Source organism: Coregonus clupeaformis, unplaced genomic scaffold (assembly GCF_020615455.1).
Source record: "Coregonus clupeaformis isolate EN_2021a unplaced genomic scaffold, ASM2061545v1 scaf1021, whole genome shotgun sequence".
Lineage (NCBI taxonomy): Eukaryota > Metazoa > Chordata > Actinopteri > Salmoniformes > Salmonidae > Coregonus > Coregonus clupeaformis.
In genome coordinates this window covers 73,125-95,184 of record NW_025534475.1, presented here as the reverse complement: position 1 = coordinate 95,184, position 22,060 = coordinate 73,125, and the positions used below count along the sequence as shown (strand labels likewise).

The window sequence follows — 22,060 nt, the reverse complement described above, 5'->3', positions numbered from 1 at the left end:
ACAAACCTCTCTGAATATGATTCCATAAACCAAGAGGTTTATACAAAACATTTGAATACATCTAGAAAATGTGTTATAACTCAATGTCTTTATAAGCTCTTCTACTATATATCACATTGCAAGATTGGCAGATGAACTGGACGGCTGAATTGAATCCCCTTAGTAAGGTATCTTTCTATAAGCCCACCTCAAAATACTGGCACCACCATCCCCTCTCAATGAATCAGCCATTTTATATACACATCTCCAGTGTGGCAGTGAGAGAGCCCGCAAGATACTTTCCAAGTGCAAGTTTCGACAGCTAGCGGACAAGCACACCTTTTTCCTCCATGTTGAAAAGGAGAGGCCTGAAATAACAAACCCAAGATGTGAAAAAGCCAGAAGGGGACAGCCTTGGGGAGTGACTCATCTGGTGAAAAGCTTCCATGTGCTGAATACAGCAAGAGCAGCAACCCCCACCCTCCTTCCCTCCTTCCCAGAGACGAAGGCCCAAAGTGGGGGAGAGGGGAGCCCTGTGACTGGCTGGTTGGGAGAGAGCAGGACCAGACGGCCAGCTCCAACAGTTCCAGAGACCTCATGTGACTGTTCCTTCCTTCTGACACGTCTGCCCTAATTTGGCCTTCCATCGATGGTCTCCAGGGTACTGAGCCAAAGACTGAAGGAGCTAGCCCTGAACTTCCCACACACACAGACAAATGCCAAACGCACACAAACACACACTTTCCCAGCATACACTTGTTGGATTCTATTCGGCCAGCATGGTGGGGGGCCTCATGGCAGGCGCAAGCCGTCCTTGGCGGTCTGTGGTTCGGCTCAGAAAAGCCATGCTCTATGTCAACCCCCCCCCCTTCTCATCCCCGGCAGGGCTTCAGCAATCCTCTCCTATACCTCTATTCTCTTTGTCCTCCATTAGAGAACAGTGGTGTCTGTGCATGGTACAGCCATTTAAAGTATGGAAAGAGTCACAGTACTTTTAATGTACGTAGCAGCACGTTATGGTGTTTTATTATGTATAAGTATGTGCAAAGGGCTGCTTAACTCAAAGCAACAAAAAAAGCTAGAATAACTGAACAGGCATGGTCGGTCGCACAAAACAAAATACTCAAACAGGAAAAAGGACAGCAAAAATAATGGATTCTATTTTTACCCTTAATTTACAAAATATAATAAACTTTGTATAAAAACGTATATATATATATATATTCAATATCTATCTTCAATTGAAGATGTTTCCCATTTTCCTTTCTTAATAAAAGAACAGTCCTCACTGTTAATATCTCCTCATATAATTTTTCAGCATTTTGTAGGCACAATGCATTATCCTTTTACATTCACACGTTGCACGTTTGCAGTGTCCATCATTGAGAAAGTGTCCATTTACTGAGGTAGCATTTATTTTGGTCATCCTCGTAATGAAGAAAAACTAATAGGAATGTCAGTTCGTTTGAACGCACATATTCAGCTATGTGCTCGCTCGACCATGCTGACTAGCAGCAGTCCTGTTGAGATCATACGGTTGTTCATAGATGTTATTGGCACTCTTTTCCGATTCCGATCTAGAATCCTTTGACTGGACGCTGTTCTTGTCTTCCTCGCGTTCTGAGTCTGTGTCCAGGGCTGCGTAGGGATTCTCGTGTAGCATCATGCTGTTGTGCAGGGCCAGTGGCGGTGGTGCAAACCCGGGGTAGAATTCCTGTTGAGGCCTCCAGGGGGCTTTCCCAAACGTTCCTGTGGGATGGAAGGACGGAGGGAGATACAGGGTAAGGCCTGAGACATTCACATTGTGTTAGTTGTCAAATTAGAAAATGAAAATTCAATAAATCACTTAGTAATTGAGTGAATTTAAAATGTGCTTGACTTGACCCAAATCCATACTGAGAAATTTCCTCAGACGTACCCATGAAGGTATTGGAGGAGAGCCTCGTCTCCCGAGGTCGGCCGTACTCGCTCCCATCTCCCTCGACCATGGAGGGGGGGCCCTCGCCCTGTAGGTGGGGTGGCCCGTAGAAGCTGCTGCCGTTGGGCATCTGCACACTAGGGCTCCCGTGATCAAAGGGGTCCTGAAGGGCCTTGCCACATGGATAGTAGTCCCTCATCTTGGAGCTGGTCAGGCTGCCACTGTAGGAGTCTATGCAGATGGGCCGCTGGTCCATAGCACAGCCTGTAGGGAGGGGGGGGGAAAGAAGTTACAGTGAGCCATGGGAAATCAGATCAGTACGACAGCAACACATGATGATATTGTTTAATTTAGGAAAACATATTAATAATGCTACAATATATATATTTTTATATATATCTGTTGCACCGACCTGTGAAAGCCTCTGAGGGTTCTCCGGTGTACATGTTGCCTCTCCTGAGGAGAGAGCTGATGGGACCTTGGTAATGGCAGAGCAGGGGATCTATGGCCGCCTCCATGTCCGCTTCACTTCCTGTGTCCAGCTGACACAGACCTGTACGAGTCACATGACACATTAGTAACGCATTGGTACTTGCCTCAAATTACTTACACCATTCCAATATGTATTCAGGTGAAACAATACTGTATGATACATATAGACAAATACTCAGAGTACAGTTGACTTTGATGCAATGAATATATTCAAAATATAAAAGTCCCCATGCATTTCCAATGAAAGAGCTGCTCTCCTACCGTTCATGTCTTTAGGCTGCATGTAGAATCCACTCATGGAGGAAGCCATGAACTGGTGGTTGCCACTGCCACTCTCTGAGGGGACGTAGCCATCTTGTCTATCGGCCAGCGTGCCCTGAGAGGACAGGTAGCTGGGGATGTCTGCTGGCAGGTTGGTCTCGTCTGCAGGGAAAACACCAGGGAGGGAAAAGTCTCAGAAATTTTTTCATAGAGAAATAGAATAATAATAACATGTTCAAGGCAATGGTCTGTCACTGATTCATTTCAAAGTATTCTGAAAAGGTGTTGTTTTAATAACATACCAGCCAAAGTATGTGGAGCTGGAGCCCATAACTCAAGTTTCAAAAATGTAATTTCGCAATATTTTCTGTTCGAGGGAGGAGGCAACATGGGCATGCAAGTACTGAACTCCTCAAAGCCAATCCTGTGCAAACAAAATGGCACCCTCTCCTCACCTGTGTTGGTGACACTGCAGTCCTCGTTGCGCCGGCGCGTATGGTAGATGATGACCACCCAGACCAGCGAGGTGCCCACCACGCAGCACACCACCGCGATGATGACGATGCCCACTGTGGTCCAGCCGTCCTCGTCCGAGCCTCCCGAGGCGCCCACCCCCACGTCACAGTTGGGGTTGGGCAGCACGGCCAGGCGCACGTTGCCCCGCTGGGTGCCCAGAGTGTTCGACATCTCGCACGTGTACTTCCCCGCGTCGCCCTCCGCTGCGTCCACTATTATGAGTAGCTGGTTGGCGGCGGCGAAGAAGTGGCGCTCTGTGACCACAAGGGGGCTGTCGTCTTTCGTCCAGTTGAGCCTGGGGGAAGGGCTGCCGCCGGCGATGCACTGGAGGACCGCAGTCTCCCCTTTGGCCACAGTGCGGTCCATGAGAGGGCGCAGAAAAGAGGGCGTTTCTGGAGGAGAATGGGGTAAGGGGGAGTGTTAGTTGCCTGACAGTCTCAAAACGCCTGATTCATATGTCGATTTGTGGGGGAAACACTCATGGAATACCATCAAATAAAAAATGTATCTGTGTCAAAATGAAGAGGCACCCACAGACAAATGCAAAGTTCTTTGCTAGCTGGTGAAAATAGAAAGAGCAATTCTCACCTAGCACAGTTAGCGTAGCGTTAGCTGATATGGCTCCGGCGGTGTTCTGGGCGGTGCAGCTGTACAACCCGATGTCCTCGGTCTTCACATCCACGATGAAGAACACATCATCCTCAGGCATTACGTGCATACGCCGCTCCCGGGCGGCGGGGAAGTCTGTGCCCCCGTCTTTCTGCCAGGCGATCTGCGGAGACGGGTGACCCACGGCGGCACACTCCAGTCTGGCCGTGGCACCGGCCCGGATACTCAGGTCCATGGGCATCTTGGTGAAGGACGGAAGCACTGGAGGGACAAAAGGGATGGACATTTTATTTGACATCTAACGGCAGCACCACTTCAAGAGCGACATCAAAGTTACAAGGTTTTGCAATGTCAGTCATAATGAGATTCTTTATATGTTCGTAGGGCACTCCGAGTTGATATTTGCAGTGTACTTGTGTACTAGTTCGTCATAGTTTATCATGCTGAGAGTTATACTAAGAATGACAAATCTCTTGAAATGACCCCAAATAACCAGTCAAATCAATACCAGTAGGTTATTTAACTTACTGTTGACGGTGAGCTTGGCCTTGGTGGAGTAAGAGGAACCAAAGTGGTTTGAGATGACACACTGGTACTTCCCCTCGCTGGTGAACTCTACACTGCGTAGCTGCAGTGTGGTGGTGTACTCTGTAACCTCTGTTTCACGGCCTTGGCCTCCCCCCTGGGCTCGGAGGTGTGCCTGGTTGTGGATTTCAGCGTCATTCAGGACCTCATTGTCCTTCTTCCAGGCAAAGGTCATGGGTGAGTCGCTGGAGCTGGCCGCCGAGCACACGAAGGTGACGTTGGTGCTTTTGATGGCCGACTGGGTCTCAGGTTGCACCGTGATCTGAGGTTTGGGGAAGTCGTCTGGTTGGAAGACAAGAAGGGAAAAACATTAGTTTCCATTTGAAGTAAATGGGTCTAAACTCAAATTGACATTCATTTTGGGGCTAACCAGTTTTTGTTTAAACCGTGATGGTCGATAACCAGCTTAAATATGGAAACGATAAGATTTTATGCGCCAAGATTCAAACTATCTGACTGGGTAAATGTTGAAAGCTCTGAAGGCAAAGCACCTCAGCTCTAATAGTAGTAATTACTTAAAGAAACTGGTCCCAGAAATTCCTCAACCATTATTTATTTTCTCCCTGCTGTCTCTGACTCCACCCGGCCAAGCTGTTAACTCACTGAGTTTCTACATGGTTCCATTACAATGCTGGCTCCATCAGTGTCCATGAGTTGAAGGAAAATATGGAACAATCTGGGTCAGTTCATAAATGGAAAACCTGTCATGGCTAAATGGCTGTTTTTAACAAGGGCTACATTAAGAGGCTTGTGTGTGTGTGTGTGTGTCAGTCACACTCACCACACACAAAGTCCTCCTGTCTGACGGTGAACACGCTCTTGCCCTTCAGCATCAGGGGATGGGCACAGCTGGCGTTCACGTAGTGCAGGAAGGCCTGCTCCGCCACCCACAGAGGAAACCACTTGAGCTGGCAGTCACACAGCAGGCTGGATGTGTTCAGGTGCCTGGGGGGGGGGGTTACTGCGTTAGAGCCAGGAATCACAAGAGAGACCCGGCACAAAGATGCTCCGTAATACTTGAGCAATTTTATGGTCGTTACATTAGATAATCACTTATGAGTATAGGTGCTTTTGAAGTAATTTTCTATGAAAGACTCTTTCCTTTCCTCAGTTAGTCCAGAACAGTGACTCTGGTCTATTGGCATTGCAGAATATGAATACTGTGTGACTGAACGCAGAGATACTTACAGTTCCTCAAGCTTCTTCATCTGCACAAAGGCATTCCCTTGGACCGACATAATCCCATTATTACTCAAATCTCTGAGGGGGGGGAAAAGCGAGGAGAATGGATGGATCAGAACCAGGGGAATGTACACAGAAAGATGGCAAACTTTCCCCTCCGTCTAGACCTATCTGGAGGAAGACTGCTAACACTTCAATAATCAGAGAGAGAGGGAAGAAAAGGTCTGGAGTACAATATAAATCTGGGCAGCACCGTGCTTTGTTAATCAAGAGGGGCCTGTCTTCGGCTCCTTTGAGCTCAGACACGACTGGGAAAAAAAGTTAATTAGAATCAAATGCAGCTGTTTCACAGATATAAACACACACACTTGTACACACAGAAACCTCCACACACGCAAGAACGAACACACAGGCGCGCGCACACACACACACACACTCCTCTAGCCATACCTAAGCAGTTAGTGATCAATAGTCTCCCCACATATGGAGATGGTGAATACCAGACAGCTCTGTTTTTCATCAAAGTCTAGAGAATAAGCAGAGACATTAAGGTTGTGTGGTTCTCACAAACAGGCTTTGTTTCTAATGGTTATGGATTATCCCACATTAAGTTTACAGCTTTAGGACAGTTGAGACAGACCAATGATCATATTTATTTGAAGGTCAACTCACAGGTGCTCCAGTGTGTCCAGGCCAGAGAACGACTTCTTGGTCACCGAGCGGATTTGATTCCCTTGAAGGAACCTGAGAAAAGGATATTTGAGTTGTCATTCAAATACAGCAATTTATATTATGATAAGAAGCAAATACTTCCAGTTCAAATCAGTTCTCATGGCCCATTTTATAGTTTCTAATCTATCTTCTGGAAATCAACAGGTTAGAAGACATAGCCATGGTAAAGTCAAGCCAACTCACAGTTTCCTTAGTTTGTCCAGAGCAGAAAATGGTCCGTTCATGTCTTCAATGGTCCAGGAGATTTCGTTGTTTTGCAGATCTCTATTTCCAGAGAAACAATGACAAACCACATTGTAAAAATCCACACCCAGAAAACAACTGCACTTATTATAGTCTTCATAAACCTTGGTGCGGCTTTGCGTTTCGTGTGAAGGACGAGAAAAAAGTTAAAGGCTTTACATTTGTATTCAAAGTGGTCCCATCACTGGAGGATGTTTCTCGCTAACTTTGGGGGCTTTTTAAGTGTTTGCGATGGTTTCTCTGTGTCTCGCAGCAAAACACTGCTTCACATGCAATGCAACGTGTTTAACAGTGAGGAACTCAAACCCACACGTCTGTGCTACCTCCTCTTGTATTTTAGACACCTTAATTTAGTGAAAAACTATACGTTTTTAGCAATGGGTTTTATGGATGGGGTAAATCACATTTTAAAGTAAATATCAAAGGGCTTTGAAAAATCCTAAATCTCTTTTAACCTAACTGAATGGCATGTGCACACAGCAGTACATCATGTCTGCTAAAGAGATTTGCTGGATGTCTTCACCCTTCCCCCGCTCCCTCTCTCTCAAGTCTCTTCAAATACTTTCAAACAGCTAGTTTCCTCCTCTGCATGCCTGGTTACAAATGATTGGGGTTGAGGAGGGGTGGAGGGGGTAGAGGAGCGGGTTGTGGAGAGGGGCTGGGGCTGGGGGGTAAAGCCCCCTAAGCCACCCCAACTCCCTGTCCACCTACCTACACACCTGCCCTCTGCTGACCTTTCACGCACAGTTAACATTTGGTTCCATTTAAGAGAGGGACCAGGGGCAATGTTATGGAGCTGGTCTGTAGATGGGGGGATGGAGTGGTGGACTCACTCTGCTGGCTGGTTGAGGTTTTTATGTGTGGGGAGAAACCACAGGCAGTACGTTCATCTATTTCACATACCGAAAACAAACAAGGCGGAATATTTCCACTCACGCCTCGATGAGTGTGGAGAGGGACAGGAAGCGAAATGCAACAAGCAGGCAGCATCTGAGAAGTTAGCTAACTGCTAATGTACTCTCATAGAAGTGAGATAGGGCTTCTCTTATGGAACACAAAGCAATGATAAAGTGTAGGCTGATTACTGTTATAACCATGTCACTTCGGAGTTTAAATCAAGTTCATCCCTAAACTCTCATGAGCCTTGATGCTTCTCAAACAACATTAGGGAAAACTAAGAACCAGGATTAGTGATATTAACCATGGCTAATGCGCTCACTGCCAGTGGGACGTTGAAAATAATCATTTAATGCTTCAGCACCATTATACAATAGAGCTGTCATCTCTGACAAGTAATTCACTGAAATTGAGTTTAGTCATCCTTATTCAAACTTACAGCATCTGTAGGTGGGAGAGTCCTCGGAAGGCTCCATCTGCAATGAAGCTCACACGGTTGTTTCCGATGTGGAGTTCGTCAAGCAGGCTGAGGCCCACAAAGCTGGACTCCTCCAGTCTTGTCAAGTGGTTCGACGAGATGTCCCTGTCGGGTGGAGAGAGAAGGAACATCAGCATCACACAGTTGCAGATGGAAGGGGGGGTTTAGTTAGATTGTACCTTCCATGCTCCAGAAATAAACAGTTGAGGTAGATGATAAACGGGCCTTAGATCACTAGCAACAAATCTAGCCAGATCAGTCTATGAATTACAATAAGCACTTTGTAATAAGCATTAGAACCACCACTAAAACATGTTATCTAATTATTATCAAGGCATATCCAGTCAAACTAAAGTTCTTTACTAAAAGCTTTCAGAAAGTTTTTTAAACTAAGTTTTGAAAGTTAGATTGTACCTTGCACAGCTGGCCTACTTTGTTTAACCTTAAGCACAGTATAAAAAGTATTAACTTTGTAATAGAAATCCTCAAAAGCAAACATCAGACGAAAAAACGAACAAACCAGAAAGAAGGCTATTTACCAATGAGTGGGCGAAAAAATATCTGTCAACTGCCAATTTGGTTTACACTCAGGTTCACTTGATAAGAGAAATGGGAAAAACAACAACTCCCCTTTCAGAAACAACCTAGTCGCTCGTAAAAAAACATGGCGGACTTAGTAATTGGCCAGTGCCATAAACAACGTTAACAACAAAGGAAACAATATGTTGCTGCCGCCACTTGTCGCTTCAGACACTCTGGTTGTGAAATCCCTCCCTCCCTCCCTCCCTCTCCCCTATAGACGTGGCGAGGCATTAAAGGAGGGGGGCTATAGTGGTGGGGGTGAAGTGGGGGGCGTAATATTTTGGCAGGAGCCCTGCATTGGTGTTGGCACTGAGCTCTAGGGGTGGAGGAAGAGAGGGGGGAGTGTGTATGTGTGTGTGGGGGTGGGGTGGGGGGAGTGGCGAGTTGGAGACTGAGAGGAAGGAGGGCGGAAGTGAGGGAGAGAGAGGTGTTGGGAGCTCACAGTGTAAGTAGGAGAGAAAGTGAGAGAGAAAAAGAGAGGGAGGGAGACGAAGAAGAAAGGGTCACTCACAGCTCGCTGAGTTTCTGGCAGAACTCCCAGGCGTCGGGCCGGATCCGGCTGATGGCGTTGTGGCCCAGGTGGAGCTGCTGCAGAGTCAACAGGCCGTACAGCCAGCCCTTACTCACCTCCGTCAGGTTGTTGTAGTCCAGCTGCCTGCAAGGACACACAGAGGTTAGTAATCGACATATAGACACACACAGAAAGACAGAGATGAAGACATATGCTAGCCTGGACTGATACCACACTGTATAGGCTATGGCCAACTATCGTTGTCAAGACAAATGGCTACAAATATGTATCCAAAGATGGTATGCAGACACTTGCACCCAGACATATACTGTTAAATCAACCAATGTACACTAGTAAAGGAAGACACATTTTCTTGTCACAGAGGACAGTTACTTACAGGACCTCCATGTTACTGAGGCCCCAGAAGGCTCCGTCCATCAGGCGGCTGATGCCGTTCCTCTGCACCTTCAGCGAGCGCAGACCGTGCAGACCGTGGAACGTCAGGCCCTCCACCCTGCGCAACCGATTCCTGTTCAGCTCCCTGCAGGTTGGACCACAAGCAGACCGTAAGAGAACCGCAGCATCATATATACAGGAAGGAATAAGAGTTCACTTAACTCAAGAAGTGAGGTTGAAAAGGAATCTAATTCATCTAAGAGAAGCCAAGAAGATGTCAATGACTGCTGGAAGAGTGGTCAAAGAGTGGTTGGAGATGTCAACGCACTGTCAATGTGCAGTCACAATGCGTTTTCAGGAAGTTCACAGAGCAGTCAGAGAAACATCAAAGAGTAGTGAAAAGACGTGGACCGTTACACAAACGTTCAAAGAGCGGTCATAGTATAGTTTGAGGGCAAGTCAAGAAGCGGTCAACCCCAACAGTGCTCAAAGTGCAATTGTCACTTACAGGTGCTGGAGGTTGGGGAGCTGGAAGATCTTGGCAGGGATGGTCGAGAGGCGGTTGCGGTTGAGCCTGAGGACCTGCAGAGTGCTGGACAGGTTGACAAAACAGCCCGTCTCCAGGGTGGAAATGCGGTTGTTGTTCATGATACTACAAGAGAAGAAAATACATTGATCATATCATTAATTTCAAAGAGGAAAAATGACCAAACGGTGTTGTAGTTCCACCAAAATGTAACTATTTGATCCAGACTTAGATAGTATTATTGGACGGAGTTTAACCATTCATTTTAGGTAAAAAGTCAAAACGGACGGACTCACAGGTTCTTGAGAGGCAGTGCAGGGAAGGAGTCAGCCTTGATATCCACTATGCTGTTATTGCTGAGGTCCAGGGTCTCCAGGCCTTGCAGGGGCCTCAGCTGCTCCAGAGAGATCTTCGTGATCCTGTTGTTTGCTCTGAAAACACAGATAGAACCGCTCCAATGAACGCTAGAAAATACGGTGTATTTTAACAACGCGGGTCACCAGTCTAACGTTTCCAGACATACAAATACTCAGAGCAGTCAATTAGCGGGCGGTATTTAAAAAATGACCACCCTCGCCTGAGCGTTCCCCTTGAACCTCGCTACCCCAGTTCTCATTATTATGATGTTAATATTAGACATTTTTCCTGGAACATTGAGTCTCTCCATGAACCATGAAAAAGAACACCGTTCCCTGGTTGTCTAGGAAAGGGGGAGGAAGGGGCAATCCTAGGGCTAACCAATGTCACTACTCATCTCAACAGGTCAAAACAGCCGTTTGGTTTAGTGCTGTGTTATTTTGTTTATAAGGTAATTACTAACAAGGTATTTAAAAAAATTACCTGCCAATTACTTTGCTGATGAATACCATTCCCTCAGTGAAAGCATGCCTCAGCAGAGGCCGGCAATTTCCTGAGCTGCACGCCTCCTAAATTGCAGTGCAGGGACTGCTTAGTTATAAACAGTGTCTGTACAGAGCCGTCTTTGTTGATGGGCCTCGACGGGTAGAGAAAGAGCGAGCGAGGGAAAGAGAGAGTGAGGGTAAAGAGTAGGAATTCCCTCTAATACACCAAACTGCAGGCCCCTTTTCAGTATTAATTGCAAGGCTAACATAACCCCCCCCAAAAAAATTGTTTTACTTGTATTAATGCATCAGTACTTAATTTTATCTTCTTTATGATACATATCTTTTGTGCATTTTCCTGATCCTGACCACAAAGTGAATGTTAGTGTTTTCCCTATACTGTGCATGCAAAGCACGTCAACATACATCCCTTTTGAGAAATGGATAAACATTGACATGGCTGTGAAGTACTGGTTTATGTGAACACTAGTATCCTTCAAGAAGCTGCCAATAAGAAAACAACAATGACACTAACACACCGAACCAGCACTAGTCGAGAGCCAGACTCAAAGTCTCAAACTGGCTCAGCTCCGCTGTACGCCTGGCCAAAGCGAGACTAAAACAGCACTGAAGATACAATCAAGCGAGAAATTGAGCACAGTGGCAACGTAGCTTCTCAGTCCATCATAAAGCCTCAGAAAGTGGGATCTTTGACTTGGACAGAGCAGTCATTTTCCACACATTTCCCTAAATATTCTGCCATCCATACCTCTCTTATGACTGGGCTCCCCACGTAGAGACAGTAACACCCCTTGGCAGCCTTACCACCAAAACATCCAGAGGAAAACAGACGAGTGTGTCTGTCAGTCAGTCGAACCTGGAACAAAGTCCAGGAGGATATATGGATAGAGGCCCAGGGAGGAGAGGTTGATGGGATGTCTGGGGCACGTAGGGGTAGAACCTGCCACAGCACGTCCCTCTGCCTAGCCTCTGGCAAGGCCAAGACTCAACGCTTGGTTCTATGCCAACCGGCTGTAAGAGTGTGGGGCTGAGGGTGGGGGTAGAGGGTAGGTTCTGGGAGCCTGAAACCCAATCCCCTTTTTTTCGTATTAAACACTCAAGTCACTGCCTAAAAATGGTCTTATTTAGTTAATTTTTTTTTTTATAACACAGTTTAGGCAACAGCCACAGGCTGAGCTAGGTGCAGTGCAGCACACCACCCGCAGTAGAAAGGGTACAAGCCAGCCTTTTGTGTGCAGATTTGCAAAGGGCTTTCCATGCACCGTGGCCTCTGTGGTCCCAAACAAAAGGGGCACACACCACCTGGGTCTCGGTTTTCATGTTCCCCTGACTGGTCGCTGAGAGAAAAGGAGAAGAGGGGCGGGCCAGAAAAAAATTAAGAACCTGTATTTCCAGTTTTGTGGAGCTCCAGACTTCAATATATTTTGGGGGGAGGGGCGGTTGGAAAGCAACTGTCAGCGCTGGCTGCTAAGTCCATGTTCCTCTACCAAAGACAGACTAACCCTGGGGCCTGTCAGCTGGAGGGAGGTGTGATGTGGTGGTGGTGATGATGAGGAGTCCCTGGTCTTTGTACCCCAACACCCTCGCCCTTCCCCCAATAGTAAACATCTGGCCAGCTGTGGAGCCTCACCCTGAAGCCTAGACTCCATGACCAGACAACTCATATATGACCAAACCTTTGAGTGTAGCTTGTATGAGTGCATATTTGAGTGCAAATGGGCCAGATACAGTACATCAAGGATTCAGTTTAGCTGCTTGTGATGTGGAGAAGGAGCAGCACCTCCATCGGAGAAGCCCCAAATACAACATGGTGTCACAAGCTGATGTTGTTAATGCTTACTCTCTGACACACTTCACACTTGAACCCAAACAGTGCTGCTACAAATGAGCCTCTCCATGGCTTTGAAAACTTGACATGACCCATATATGGAGGATAAGAATCCATACAAGAGTCATGTCATGGGAAGTATTGCAAAATAGTTGGGAAGAGATTTTTGACGTACCGATTCCATGGCATAGTGTTTATGAACTGATACGCAAAACGACGCCGGATTCAAAACTTTGAATTTTTCAATTTAAATTATTATACAAAATTCTTGCTACTAATAGAATGTTATTGATATGGGGGATACAATCTTCCCAGCTCTGCAGATTTTGCTGCAAAGAGACAGAATCATTAGATAATTTGTTTTGGTACTGTCCATTTGTAGCTTGTTTTTGGACACATGTCCAGGAATGGCTGAAGGATTGCAATATTTACCTGGAGCTAACCCTGCAGATAGCACTACTGGGTGATCTGAAAATTCATACTCTTTTTTTTTTTTTTTTTTTTTTAGTCATTTAGCAGACGCTCTTATCCAGAGTGACTTACAGGAGCAATTAGGGTTAAGTGCCTTGCTCAAGGGCACATCGACAGATTTTTCACCTAGTCTGCTCGGGGATTAGAACCAGCGACCTTTCGGTTACTGGCACAACGCTCTTAACCACTAAGCTACCTGCCGCCCCAATCTCAATCGATCAACAATATAATAATACTTTACAATCTGTAGAAACATTGAGAATAGAAGGGTTCAAAACTTTTGTGAAACATCACAGTTGAAAAATATATGGCAAATAGAAATCCAATACAGATGGTGTTAAGAGATAGATGGGAGGTGTTAAATGGAGCTGAAGGACGGGACTAATAACAACTAACAACAACAAAATAACTAATGTAAAGCATACCGTGTCCATAATAAGTATATAGGTTATAGGTTGAGAGCTTTTGTGAAAGAGCACAGTTAGAAAGATATGGCATATAGAAGCAAACCAGATGGACATCATGAAAATGATCGGAGAGGTTGAGGATAGAGGAAGTTCAGGAGTAAAAACAAACAAAATAGAATAATTGTAAAATTGACTGTGTCCATAAAATGTATATAGTCTGTATAAGCTGGAAGTAGAGGCCTAAGCGTTGTTGTTCACTAGTTTACTCCAATTAGGGAAGGGGTGGTGGGGTTGGAAAGTAATAAAGGGAAATATATTTTAAAAAATGATATATATATATTTGCAAGAGAGAAAAAACATGGGGAATTGGAAGTGATGCAGACAATTACATTGATGGAAGTTACAATCAATCTTCAATATTAAAGCTGATCTACCCCCTAAACAAAAAAAACAAAATAAAAAAAAGCCTTTTGCCTTTTATAACCCCCATGAGGACCCCTATTTTGAAGGATGTGGTCAAGACCATCTGGCAAAACATGGACTACACACAGCAGACGCCAGCCCTCTCCAGATAGACAGAGAGATAGGCTAGCTGAGGACCTCCAGGAACTGTTATGCTTCACTTGCTTGAATCTCAGAGACCACTGAGCAATTAATTGAACCCTGTTGTATTAACCTATAAGTACAAAATACTACAGAACCCCTGAATGTCAACACCCAACCAACTCTAACCTTAAACATTGTGGCAAGATAACACAGATGAGGGCTGTGATATCAACTGAGACTGTGCAGTTGAGGCCTACAGGGAGAGACGTGAAGGAGAACTTGGCTACAGTCCATTCAACAAAACTGTTTCTCTCCATCTCTCTCTCCTCCCCAACATCTGCCCAGAGATCTAATGAGAGTGTTTGAAAGGCAAACCTAAACGATGTGTACCGGAGAGTTCCAAGTGGTTATCTGTTGATCTCCACCTGTGTCGGGCCAACTCCACGGACAAACAAGCAGGGCATTGTCCATTTTGACGGCACACAGTTCAAATTTGTTTAACCAATTTTCTCACAAATTAGGTTACTATGCACCGTTATGTTAATAGTTTCAGGACTCGCTTGCCAGTCAGTCTTGTTTGGGTGTCTTCAGGTTTTAACTTCTCATACTAACACACATTGAAACATATGAAAATAGGAATTTAAAGCATCTATCAAACTCTGCTTTGCTTATTCCTGAAATGAAGCAGGTAGCACATGCAGGTGTCACAACTTGAGGAAACTCCAAGCCTTTGGGTATAGTAGCCAACTTAATAACTATTTGAATAGAAGGCGGTGTACCCTACATTAATGGTGAGCTGATCCCAGATTAGCTGAAATGTGCTGCCAGACTCATTGAAGTGTACTCTAAGGATTTTGATTGGTATCAGTCAACAAAAGCAAACATTTAAAAAATAAGACCACACAGCAGCACATCTCCATTTGAATTACACTTGTGTCTAATTTGGCAGTTTCCGAGCAAATCTACTCCACATTTTTGGACTGTGTTGCCTTCACACTCTGAATTTGTTTATCTGCAGAAATATGACCTACATAAACAAGACCACAGTGTGAGACGATTATACACAGCTGACGCTGCAACCGAAATGTTCCTTTTTGAATCAAATAATTTTTGGAAATGCGTAAATTATAAACAGCAGAAGCAGCGGTCAAACAGAAACACATCTTACCCCAAAGGCAGCAACACTCCACATTTTAATAACGCAATAAGATGAAATCAGCAACGGAGGCTTCCTAATCCTAAACCCCCCCGTTTCCTCCATTTAGTACAGTCTGATTTTTTCCTTCCATTCGCACATACTGGAGATTTCCTTCCCCTTCCTCTATTTCTCTGGCCTGGGGGGTGGAGTAAGGAAAAAAGGCCCCTGGGTATCGAATGCCACTTATTCAAACAGCCAGGCAGACATAGCGGCAGCTCTCGTCAACTTCCTTGACCCCACAGCCCAGAGTAAAAACAAACGGCAATAACCCTGCAGCTGGTAGTAATTGAGTCGTGATCATCTTAATTAATTGAACAATTTCCCAGGAATTTATGGTAGGGGATGGGGGCTTTAACCAGATTGCTGGGAAATCACCTCTCGTTGAGTTTGGTGGGCTCTACAAATTATATGGTGATTCCAGGGCTGATTAGGTATTTTGAGAAGAGGGTTTGATAGAATCTCTGTGTATGGAAAAGGTAACTGAGTTGGAACTGGAAAGGGCTTCATATTCTGCTTATCAACCAATTCATTCTTTCTTATAAAGTGTTAGCGCTGTGGCGAACTAAGCTGGCAGATATACTTGGATGTCTTGTTTACAAAGCTTTTACATTTACATTTTAGTCTTTTGGCAACAGACATTGTAACTCAACACTAAACCAGTGTTTCCCAACCCTGGTCCTCGAGTACCTCCAACAGTACACATTTTTATTGTAACCCTGGACAAGCACACCTGATTCAACTGGTCAACTAATCATCAATCCCTCAATGAGCTGAATGTGTGCTTGTCCAGGGCTACAACAAAAATGTGTACTGTTGGGGGTACTGTAGGACCACGGTTGGGAAACACTGTACGAAACCAACAATATAACTCTTTCTCTCATTGTTAAACCATGTTTCCCTTCAGATAGACGTTGTGTATTATGTATCAGTTATAGCACTGTAGTTGATATGGTCCTACTTGACAATGTACAGGAACAAAGTTGAGATGATGTGTTAACTGTGCTATTAGCCATTTGGGTCAGATTCTGGTGTAGTATTTAATATGGAGTCTGATGCGATGTGTGCCTGAGCCTCCCCAGCTAACGCAGCAGCCCTGCTTCTCATTACAGGCGCCAGTCAGAAAAATAAGTAATCTGATGGCTTCTCAAAACTCTGTTCTTTTTCCAATAGGAAATACCACACACATATTCTCCATCAATGATGCCAATACCAGCAACAAAAAAGAAAGAGAGAGTGGGGGGAGAGGGATTTTGTATTTAAACCCCCACCCCCCTCAGAGATTTGAGTTGCAGAGTAGACACTAAGCAATGCAACTGGGAATACTATACACGCACTCACAGACACAAACAAACACACGCTGTGGTAAGAAAGTATGAATTGATCATTCCCAAATGCACATTGAGGATGACAACTAGGCTGGCTGACATACTTCGGTACATTGCTTTCAATGGTGAAATCCATTGGAATTGTTCTCATATTCATACATTATATCTTTTCCAAAGCAACATCAACCAAATTTGCAGCTTGAGTGGAGAATTGAGAGGAGGGGAGAATAGTATTGTATAAGTCATAAAAACTCTCAATGTTGTCTAACCGACAATGTTTCCAAGTTCATAAATAAATGTTGAATCAGACCTATTGGAAATCAAACACACCCTGGTGTACTGTATTTTGATTTAGTTCCAGATAATACCGCCAGCCGCATCTGTGGCCTATAGGCTACACACCTAAAAGTCTGAAGACAAATTGACTAATAGCCGACGTCTGAATCCCCTTTGGCTGTTGGCTTCTTTCTCTGGTGTTACAGCTGGTCAAGTTCAGGCTTGATGAGGAATATGCCTCTTCTAGTTTTTGAGATGGATGCATTCTTGTGCAAAAAAACTTCCTATCCATTGATTTTGTGAGACACATTGTGCCGGGGGGAAAGTTCGAAATCAATGCCTTTGAAACCTCTGACATTGATGGGTCTATTTGTCTTTGAAATCACATGAAAGCCCTACATTGCTTCATCATGTTCTGGGGCCATCCTACTAGGAGTGTATACAAACACTCAACCTCCAGATGGATGCAATGCCACACTACTCATATAGACTATCTATAACGGAAATTAGATGGACAGATAGAAAACTCTAATCTTACAGATCCTGGATCAGCACTTATGGAAACGCTGGAACCACCTCTGGCGATTCCATTTTCAACGATGACATTTACTTTCAGACATGTGACTGACTTGTCTCAAACTGGCTGCCATGCCTGGGACAGCCCAGTCTGGGAACCAACTCAGCCAAAGGGGGTTCCACCACAGAGGGAGGAGCAGCGCTTAGCAGCTCTACACTGTTAACTAGCACTGACAACTTTGATGGGTGGGTTGGTGGGGGGAGGGTTGTTTCAAAAGTAATTCATACTTACAGAATGAGGGTGGTGATGTTTGCCGCATGAGGGCCCAAATCAGGTACCGTCTCAAATTCATTGTTGTTAAGCTTTCTGTAAACACACAAGCATAAAAGGTTGTTTGTCACATGTGGTGTGTAGGGGCGGTGGAGGGAGAGTGTTTGTGACGGATGTTGTTTACTCTGGGGAAATAAAGAACACAGAGTATACTTACATCTCACTTAGGTGCCACAGTTTCCTAAACACAGTGCTGTCGAGCGACTGCAATTTATTATGGCTCAGGTCCCTGTAAAGAAAGACGTTTGTTAGAGGAAAGTTACACCACATGGAGGGCCGTTCACTTCACAACCAATCATATACTGGCCTCTCTGTTTTTAAACAGGAGACATAACTTGTCTGAGTGAGCCTAGCCTATACAGCTCCAACTGAAGTCATGTCGGAAAGCAGCTGAGTCATTTTCAAAACAAACCACTGTATGCAACAACAAAAAAAGCTAACCAGCTATAGGCCTAGTTTTGGCATAGCACCCTTTCTTAAAACATTGAGAGACACTCCATGCCAGACAAGCTCACGCATCCAATCTGCTCTTGAATCACCAAGCCAAAACAGACAACCAGATAAGTTATGGAGGGGAGAGACTCCATTTTTTTCCTTTTTGAGAGGGGGTGGAAAACAGGCCTAGAGAAGCCTGCCTGGCCCAGAGTGTTATAAAGCGATGGAGTTATTGACGCTGCTGCGCATGATCAACATTGTGGTGCCAGACCCTTTTTTTGGCTTGCCCCCCATCTGGAATCCATCAACTGGAGCTGAGAGGAGGGAGGGAAAACAAACTAACAACTGGTAATCTATTCACAATGCCGGGAAAGCAAGTTTCCAAAGCAAGAAACACTCCTGTTGCATTTTTCTAGATCTGGCCCTGGTTTTATTCTTCAGCAAATAGTTTCTTCACCAAGAGTTTTACTTCTCTCTCTAACACTTTTTTTCCCTTCCCGACACACAGCTGTATGTTTTTGTTCCACTAATCAGGCCATATGGGAGAGGTGGAGAGGTGTACTATCAAAAATGTCCAGATAAGCCTAGAGTGTTTCTGACACTTACACTTCCTTCAGAAATCCAGGTCCAGAAGTGGACCAGATTAAATCAGTACAGTGCTATATAGGCTTTGGCCTGTATCTATTAGACTTGAAAATGTGCGCCACACATTTATCCGGGTCTGAAGACTGAATTTAACCAAGCTATCCATCCTCTTAGTAATGAGATAAGATAGACCTGCTGGTTCTTTGATGTGGTTCTTAAAGGACTTGGACTAATACAGATTCACAAGGGAAAATAGGTCATTGACTTCCAAGCTGACAAAAGGCATTCCCTTCCCCACCAGCTAAAGCTTTCACGTTATAATCCAGAGTGCTTTCTCTCCTTATCCCTGAAGTGCCATAACATAAGGGCTTGATATCACTTTAACTGGGATTTTTTCAGCATACACTGAAGCCCGGCTTGCTCATGTAAATTGCAAAGTTATTCTAATAGTTAATCACATTTGCTTTTAGTGAGGTGAGAACTGGTTGTGGATGTGATGGGGTGGTCTGGTAATACAGCAATGTTGAGTGAGTCTCCTGAGAGTTCTTACCTCCTCAAATGCATATTATGCTACAAAACTATTAGAAATGGTCTACATTTGAATCGTAAAACCTCACTGAGAAATGTGAAGCTCAAACTAAATGCCATTCACTCCCTCCATCCATCGCTTTCTCTCTCTTTCAGAGAGTTTGTACAAACTAATCCAACAGTGGCTCCTTAATCAGTACCATCGGTGGCTCTGGAGTTGCTAATTCAGCAGAAATAATGGGGTGCTGGAAAACAAAGGGCCGAGCGCTTTAAGATGTGCTGGAGAACCACTCGTAAATTAGCATGCCGGAGTGCAAAGATTTCCCCCGTGTGGAACTTTTTTTCTCCCTTTTTGGACGGCCTGCCTTGGTTATGAGGCTGTGCCAGTGTTTTCTGGCAACGTGAAATTTCCAGAGCAGGCAGCACACATTTTGTAAATGCCAAAAAAAACATTCTAACAGGGGACTAACTAGCCTAGCTGTGTTGTGAAATAGGAACTAGAAAACACAAGCTAGTAGTGAGGATACATCAACATGATGCAGTCTGAATGAAAGCCAGGCAGGCAGACCTATGAACATCTGCTTATTAATAAATGTTAAGCAACTATTTGAGGCGTTACCATGGGAGATTGGCCTGGAGTGCCTATGACTTCATTTGACATTATGCATTTATTGTCTTGATAGCCCTGGGGCCTGAAGAACTACTGAGCTCACAGAATATGGAAAGGCCCAATGATGGTATCACCTCATAAACAAAAGGCAAACAATTGTCATTCGGAGGTATGCAGCAGTTGGTCCCATCTAGGGCCTAGTGTTATGGACATCTGTATTCTGCATTAGCTCCTTATCATGGTGTCACCTGATATTTACATGCTGAAAAAACAGTTTACCAACCTCTTGAGGTTCAACAAGTCATCAAAATGAATTGTAGCCTATTGTTTATGATGGCATTTTAGGCTCTTCGTTCATGGAAATTGTGATAGCTCCAAAATCCCAAAAGCCTGTTGAAAGTTCTCCATGAACTATATGCTGTAAAGTTGGCAACTGATTGTTGGTAGTGCAGTGAGGTACAAACTCAAAAGCAAACAGTACTACCAACTCACTAGCCTATGGATGTTGGCATGTCTTGTTGGGTCTACTGGGTGACTGGAATAATCCTAATAAAAAACTCTGTGCAGTAGGTAGGCCAACTAATGATTCACTAGTGTAGAAAGACTGACCATGGGCCATTGATGTGCAAAGGACATTAGCATTATATCTTCTTCTAAAACGGCCTACTTTATTATTCACAAGACAGAGCTTCCCTGCTGTTCCTGAGGAGTATGGCTCACATGTTCTATAGGTATTCACATGTGACATTGCAAGAAATACGTTTGATTTAAATTATAGTGTAGTTCGAGTGTAAAATCCCTATTTCCTTGAAGTTTAGAGTATTTTTTTATATATATATATATATATATGAAATAACACCAAATGTTGCTAAGGAATGGTAAACAATAGGGTAAAGTGACCCAATATATCACTAGATCTTTCAGAATTTTTAATCATAAATCAATATTTAAAAAAAAAAACAATAGTATAATTCTAAATGTGACAAACAACTTTTATTCACTAAATATCTCTATGGCTCAGTTGGTAGAACATGGCGCTTGCAACGCCAGGGTTGTGGGTTCGATTCCCACGTGAGACCAGTACGGGGGAAAAAAGCCCCAAAATGTATCTGCTCACTACTGTAAGTCGCTCTGGATAAGAGCGTCTGCTAAATTACCCAAAAAAACTAAGTTCTGGCCCTCGCACCTTGGAATATGGAGAGGCCTATCGTGCGTCATTGCGAAATACTTTCTAAACAAACAGCAAATCAGTCTTTGGGAATAAAAAAGTAATGATTTGGACTGATTTCCCTTTCTTGTTGATGTGACGGGAAATAAACTGTTTCCAAACGGTTTCATTCTCTTCGAATCGTCAGTTAGCAACAACGTAACAAAGTTGCCAACAATGTAACAAATCACGTAATTCTCTGCATAAAAGTATCTATTCGAGTATTCCATTCAGACACTTGTTGTAACTATGTTAAAACCTATATCTATCAAATTACGCATTTCAAACATAGCTGTGAAAAGTAATTAAGATCGCTGTTCGTATCTATGTGCAATGAAGATAAAATGGCAAGTCAACAAAAGCTCTCTAAATTGACTTACAATTGTACGGTCCATTCGGGAAGATTATCAGGAATTCCACGCCTTTTCAACCGACTGCAGTCCAAAAGGTCTCCAAAACATGTGCATGGAGACGGACACGTCCTTGTGTTTTCTTCATATCCAAGTATAAGTTCTATTCGGGAAAACAGTAAGAAAACGACCGCATACATCGCAGCGTTGAAAGGCTGCTTAGATGCGGACATTTTTGCCACACTGAAGTCCCCCCCAAGTTTTAGAGAAAAGCGCGAGAAAATCCGATATAGTAAAGGTTCCAACCCAAGGACAATGTTCTACGGGTTAGTCCTTAAATCCAATTCCTCGACCGTATTCCTTTGAAACTACGAATATGTAAAATATTTTTACATGACCCAAACTTCTCCATACCTCCGTAAAAGTTTTTGTCTGTACTAGCCTACTTTTTGCCTTGCACTCGCAGCAGCCACTACTTTCAAGGCTCCCTACAGCGCGCCTCTCTATTGGTTGTTGGAGTGATGAGCTCCGGCAGGGGGGTGTAGATAGTAGGCCTATCTTACAACTGTTCCAGTTAAATTTTATTCAAATTTAACACAACCTTGTTTAAACCACAGTGTTGATGACACAAACAGACTGCTTATTGTAGTCTAATGGAGATATTTCACAGAAATATT

The 22,060-nt window shown here is 44.2% G+C and overlaps 1 protein-coding gene across 1 annotated transcript; it reads right to left on the bottom strand.

The window, feature by feature from the left end:
• Positions 1–932: 932 nt before the first annotated feature.
• Positions 933–21,841, bottom strand: LOC121548784 (leucine-rich repeats and immunoglobulin-like domains protein 3). The gene is made up of 19 exons (XM_041860355.2): positions 21,414–21,841; positions 17,826–17,897; positions 17,630–17,704; positions 10,204–10,338; positions 9,890–10,033; positions 9,383–9,526; positions 8,986–9,129; positions 7,854–7,997; positions 6,458–6,538; positions 6,215–6,286; positions 5,549–5,620; positions 5,142–5,305; positions 4,304–4,642; positions 3,755–4,036; positions 3,106–3,558; positions 2,651–2,812; positions 2,310–2,450; positions 1,898–2,161; positions 933–1,728 (listed from the first exon to the last, which is right to left on the bottom strand). The coding sequence occupies exons 1-19, from the start codon at positions 21,614–21,616 to the stop codon at positions 1,463–1,465; spliced, it is 3,357 nt and encodes a 1,118-aa protein (XP_041716289.1). The 5' UTR covers positions 21,617–21,841; the 3' UTR covers positions 933–1,462.
• Between the last annotated feature and the right edge of the window lie 219 nt (positions 21,842–22,060).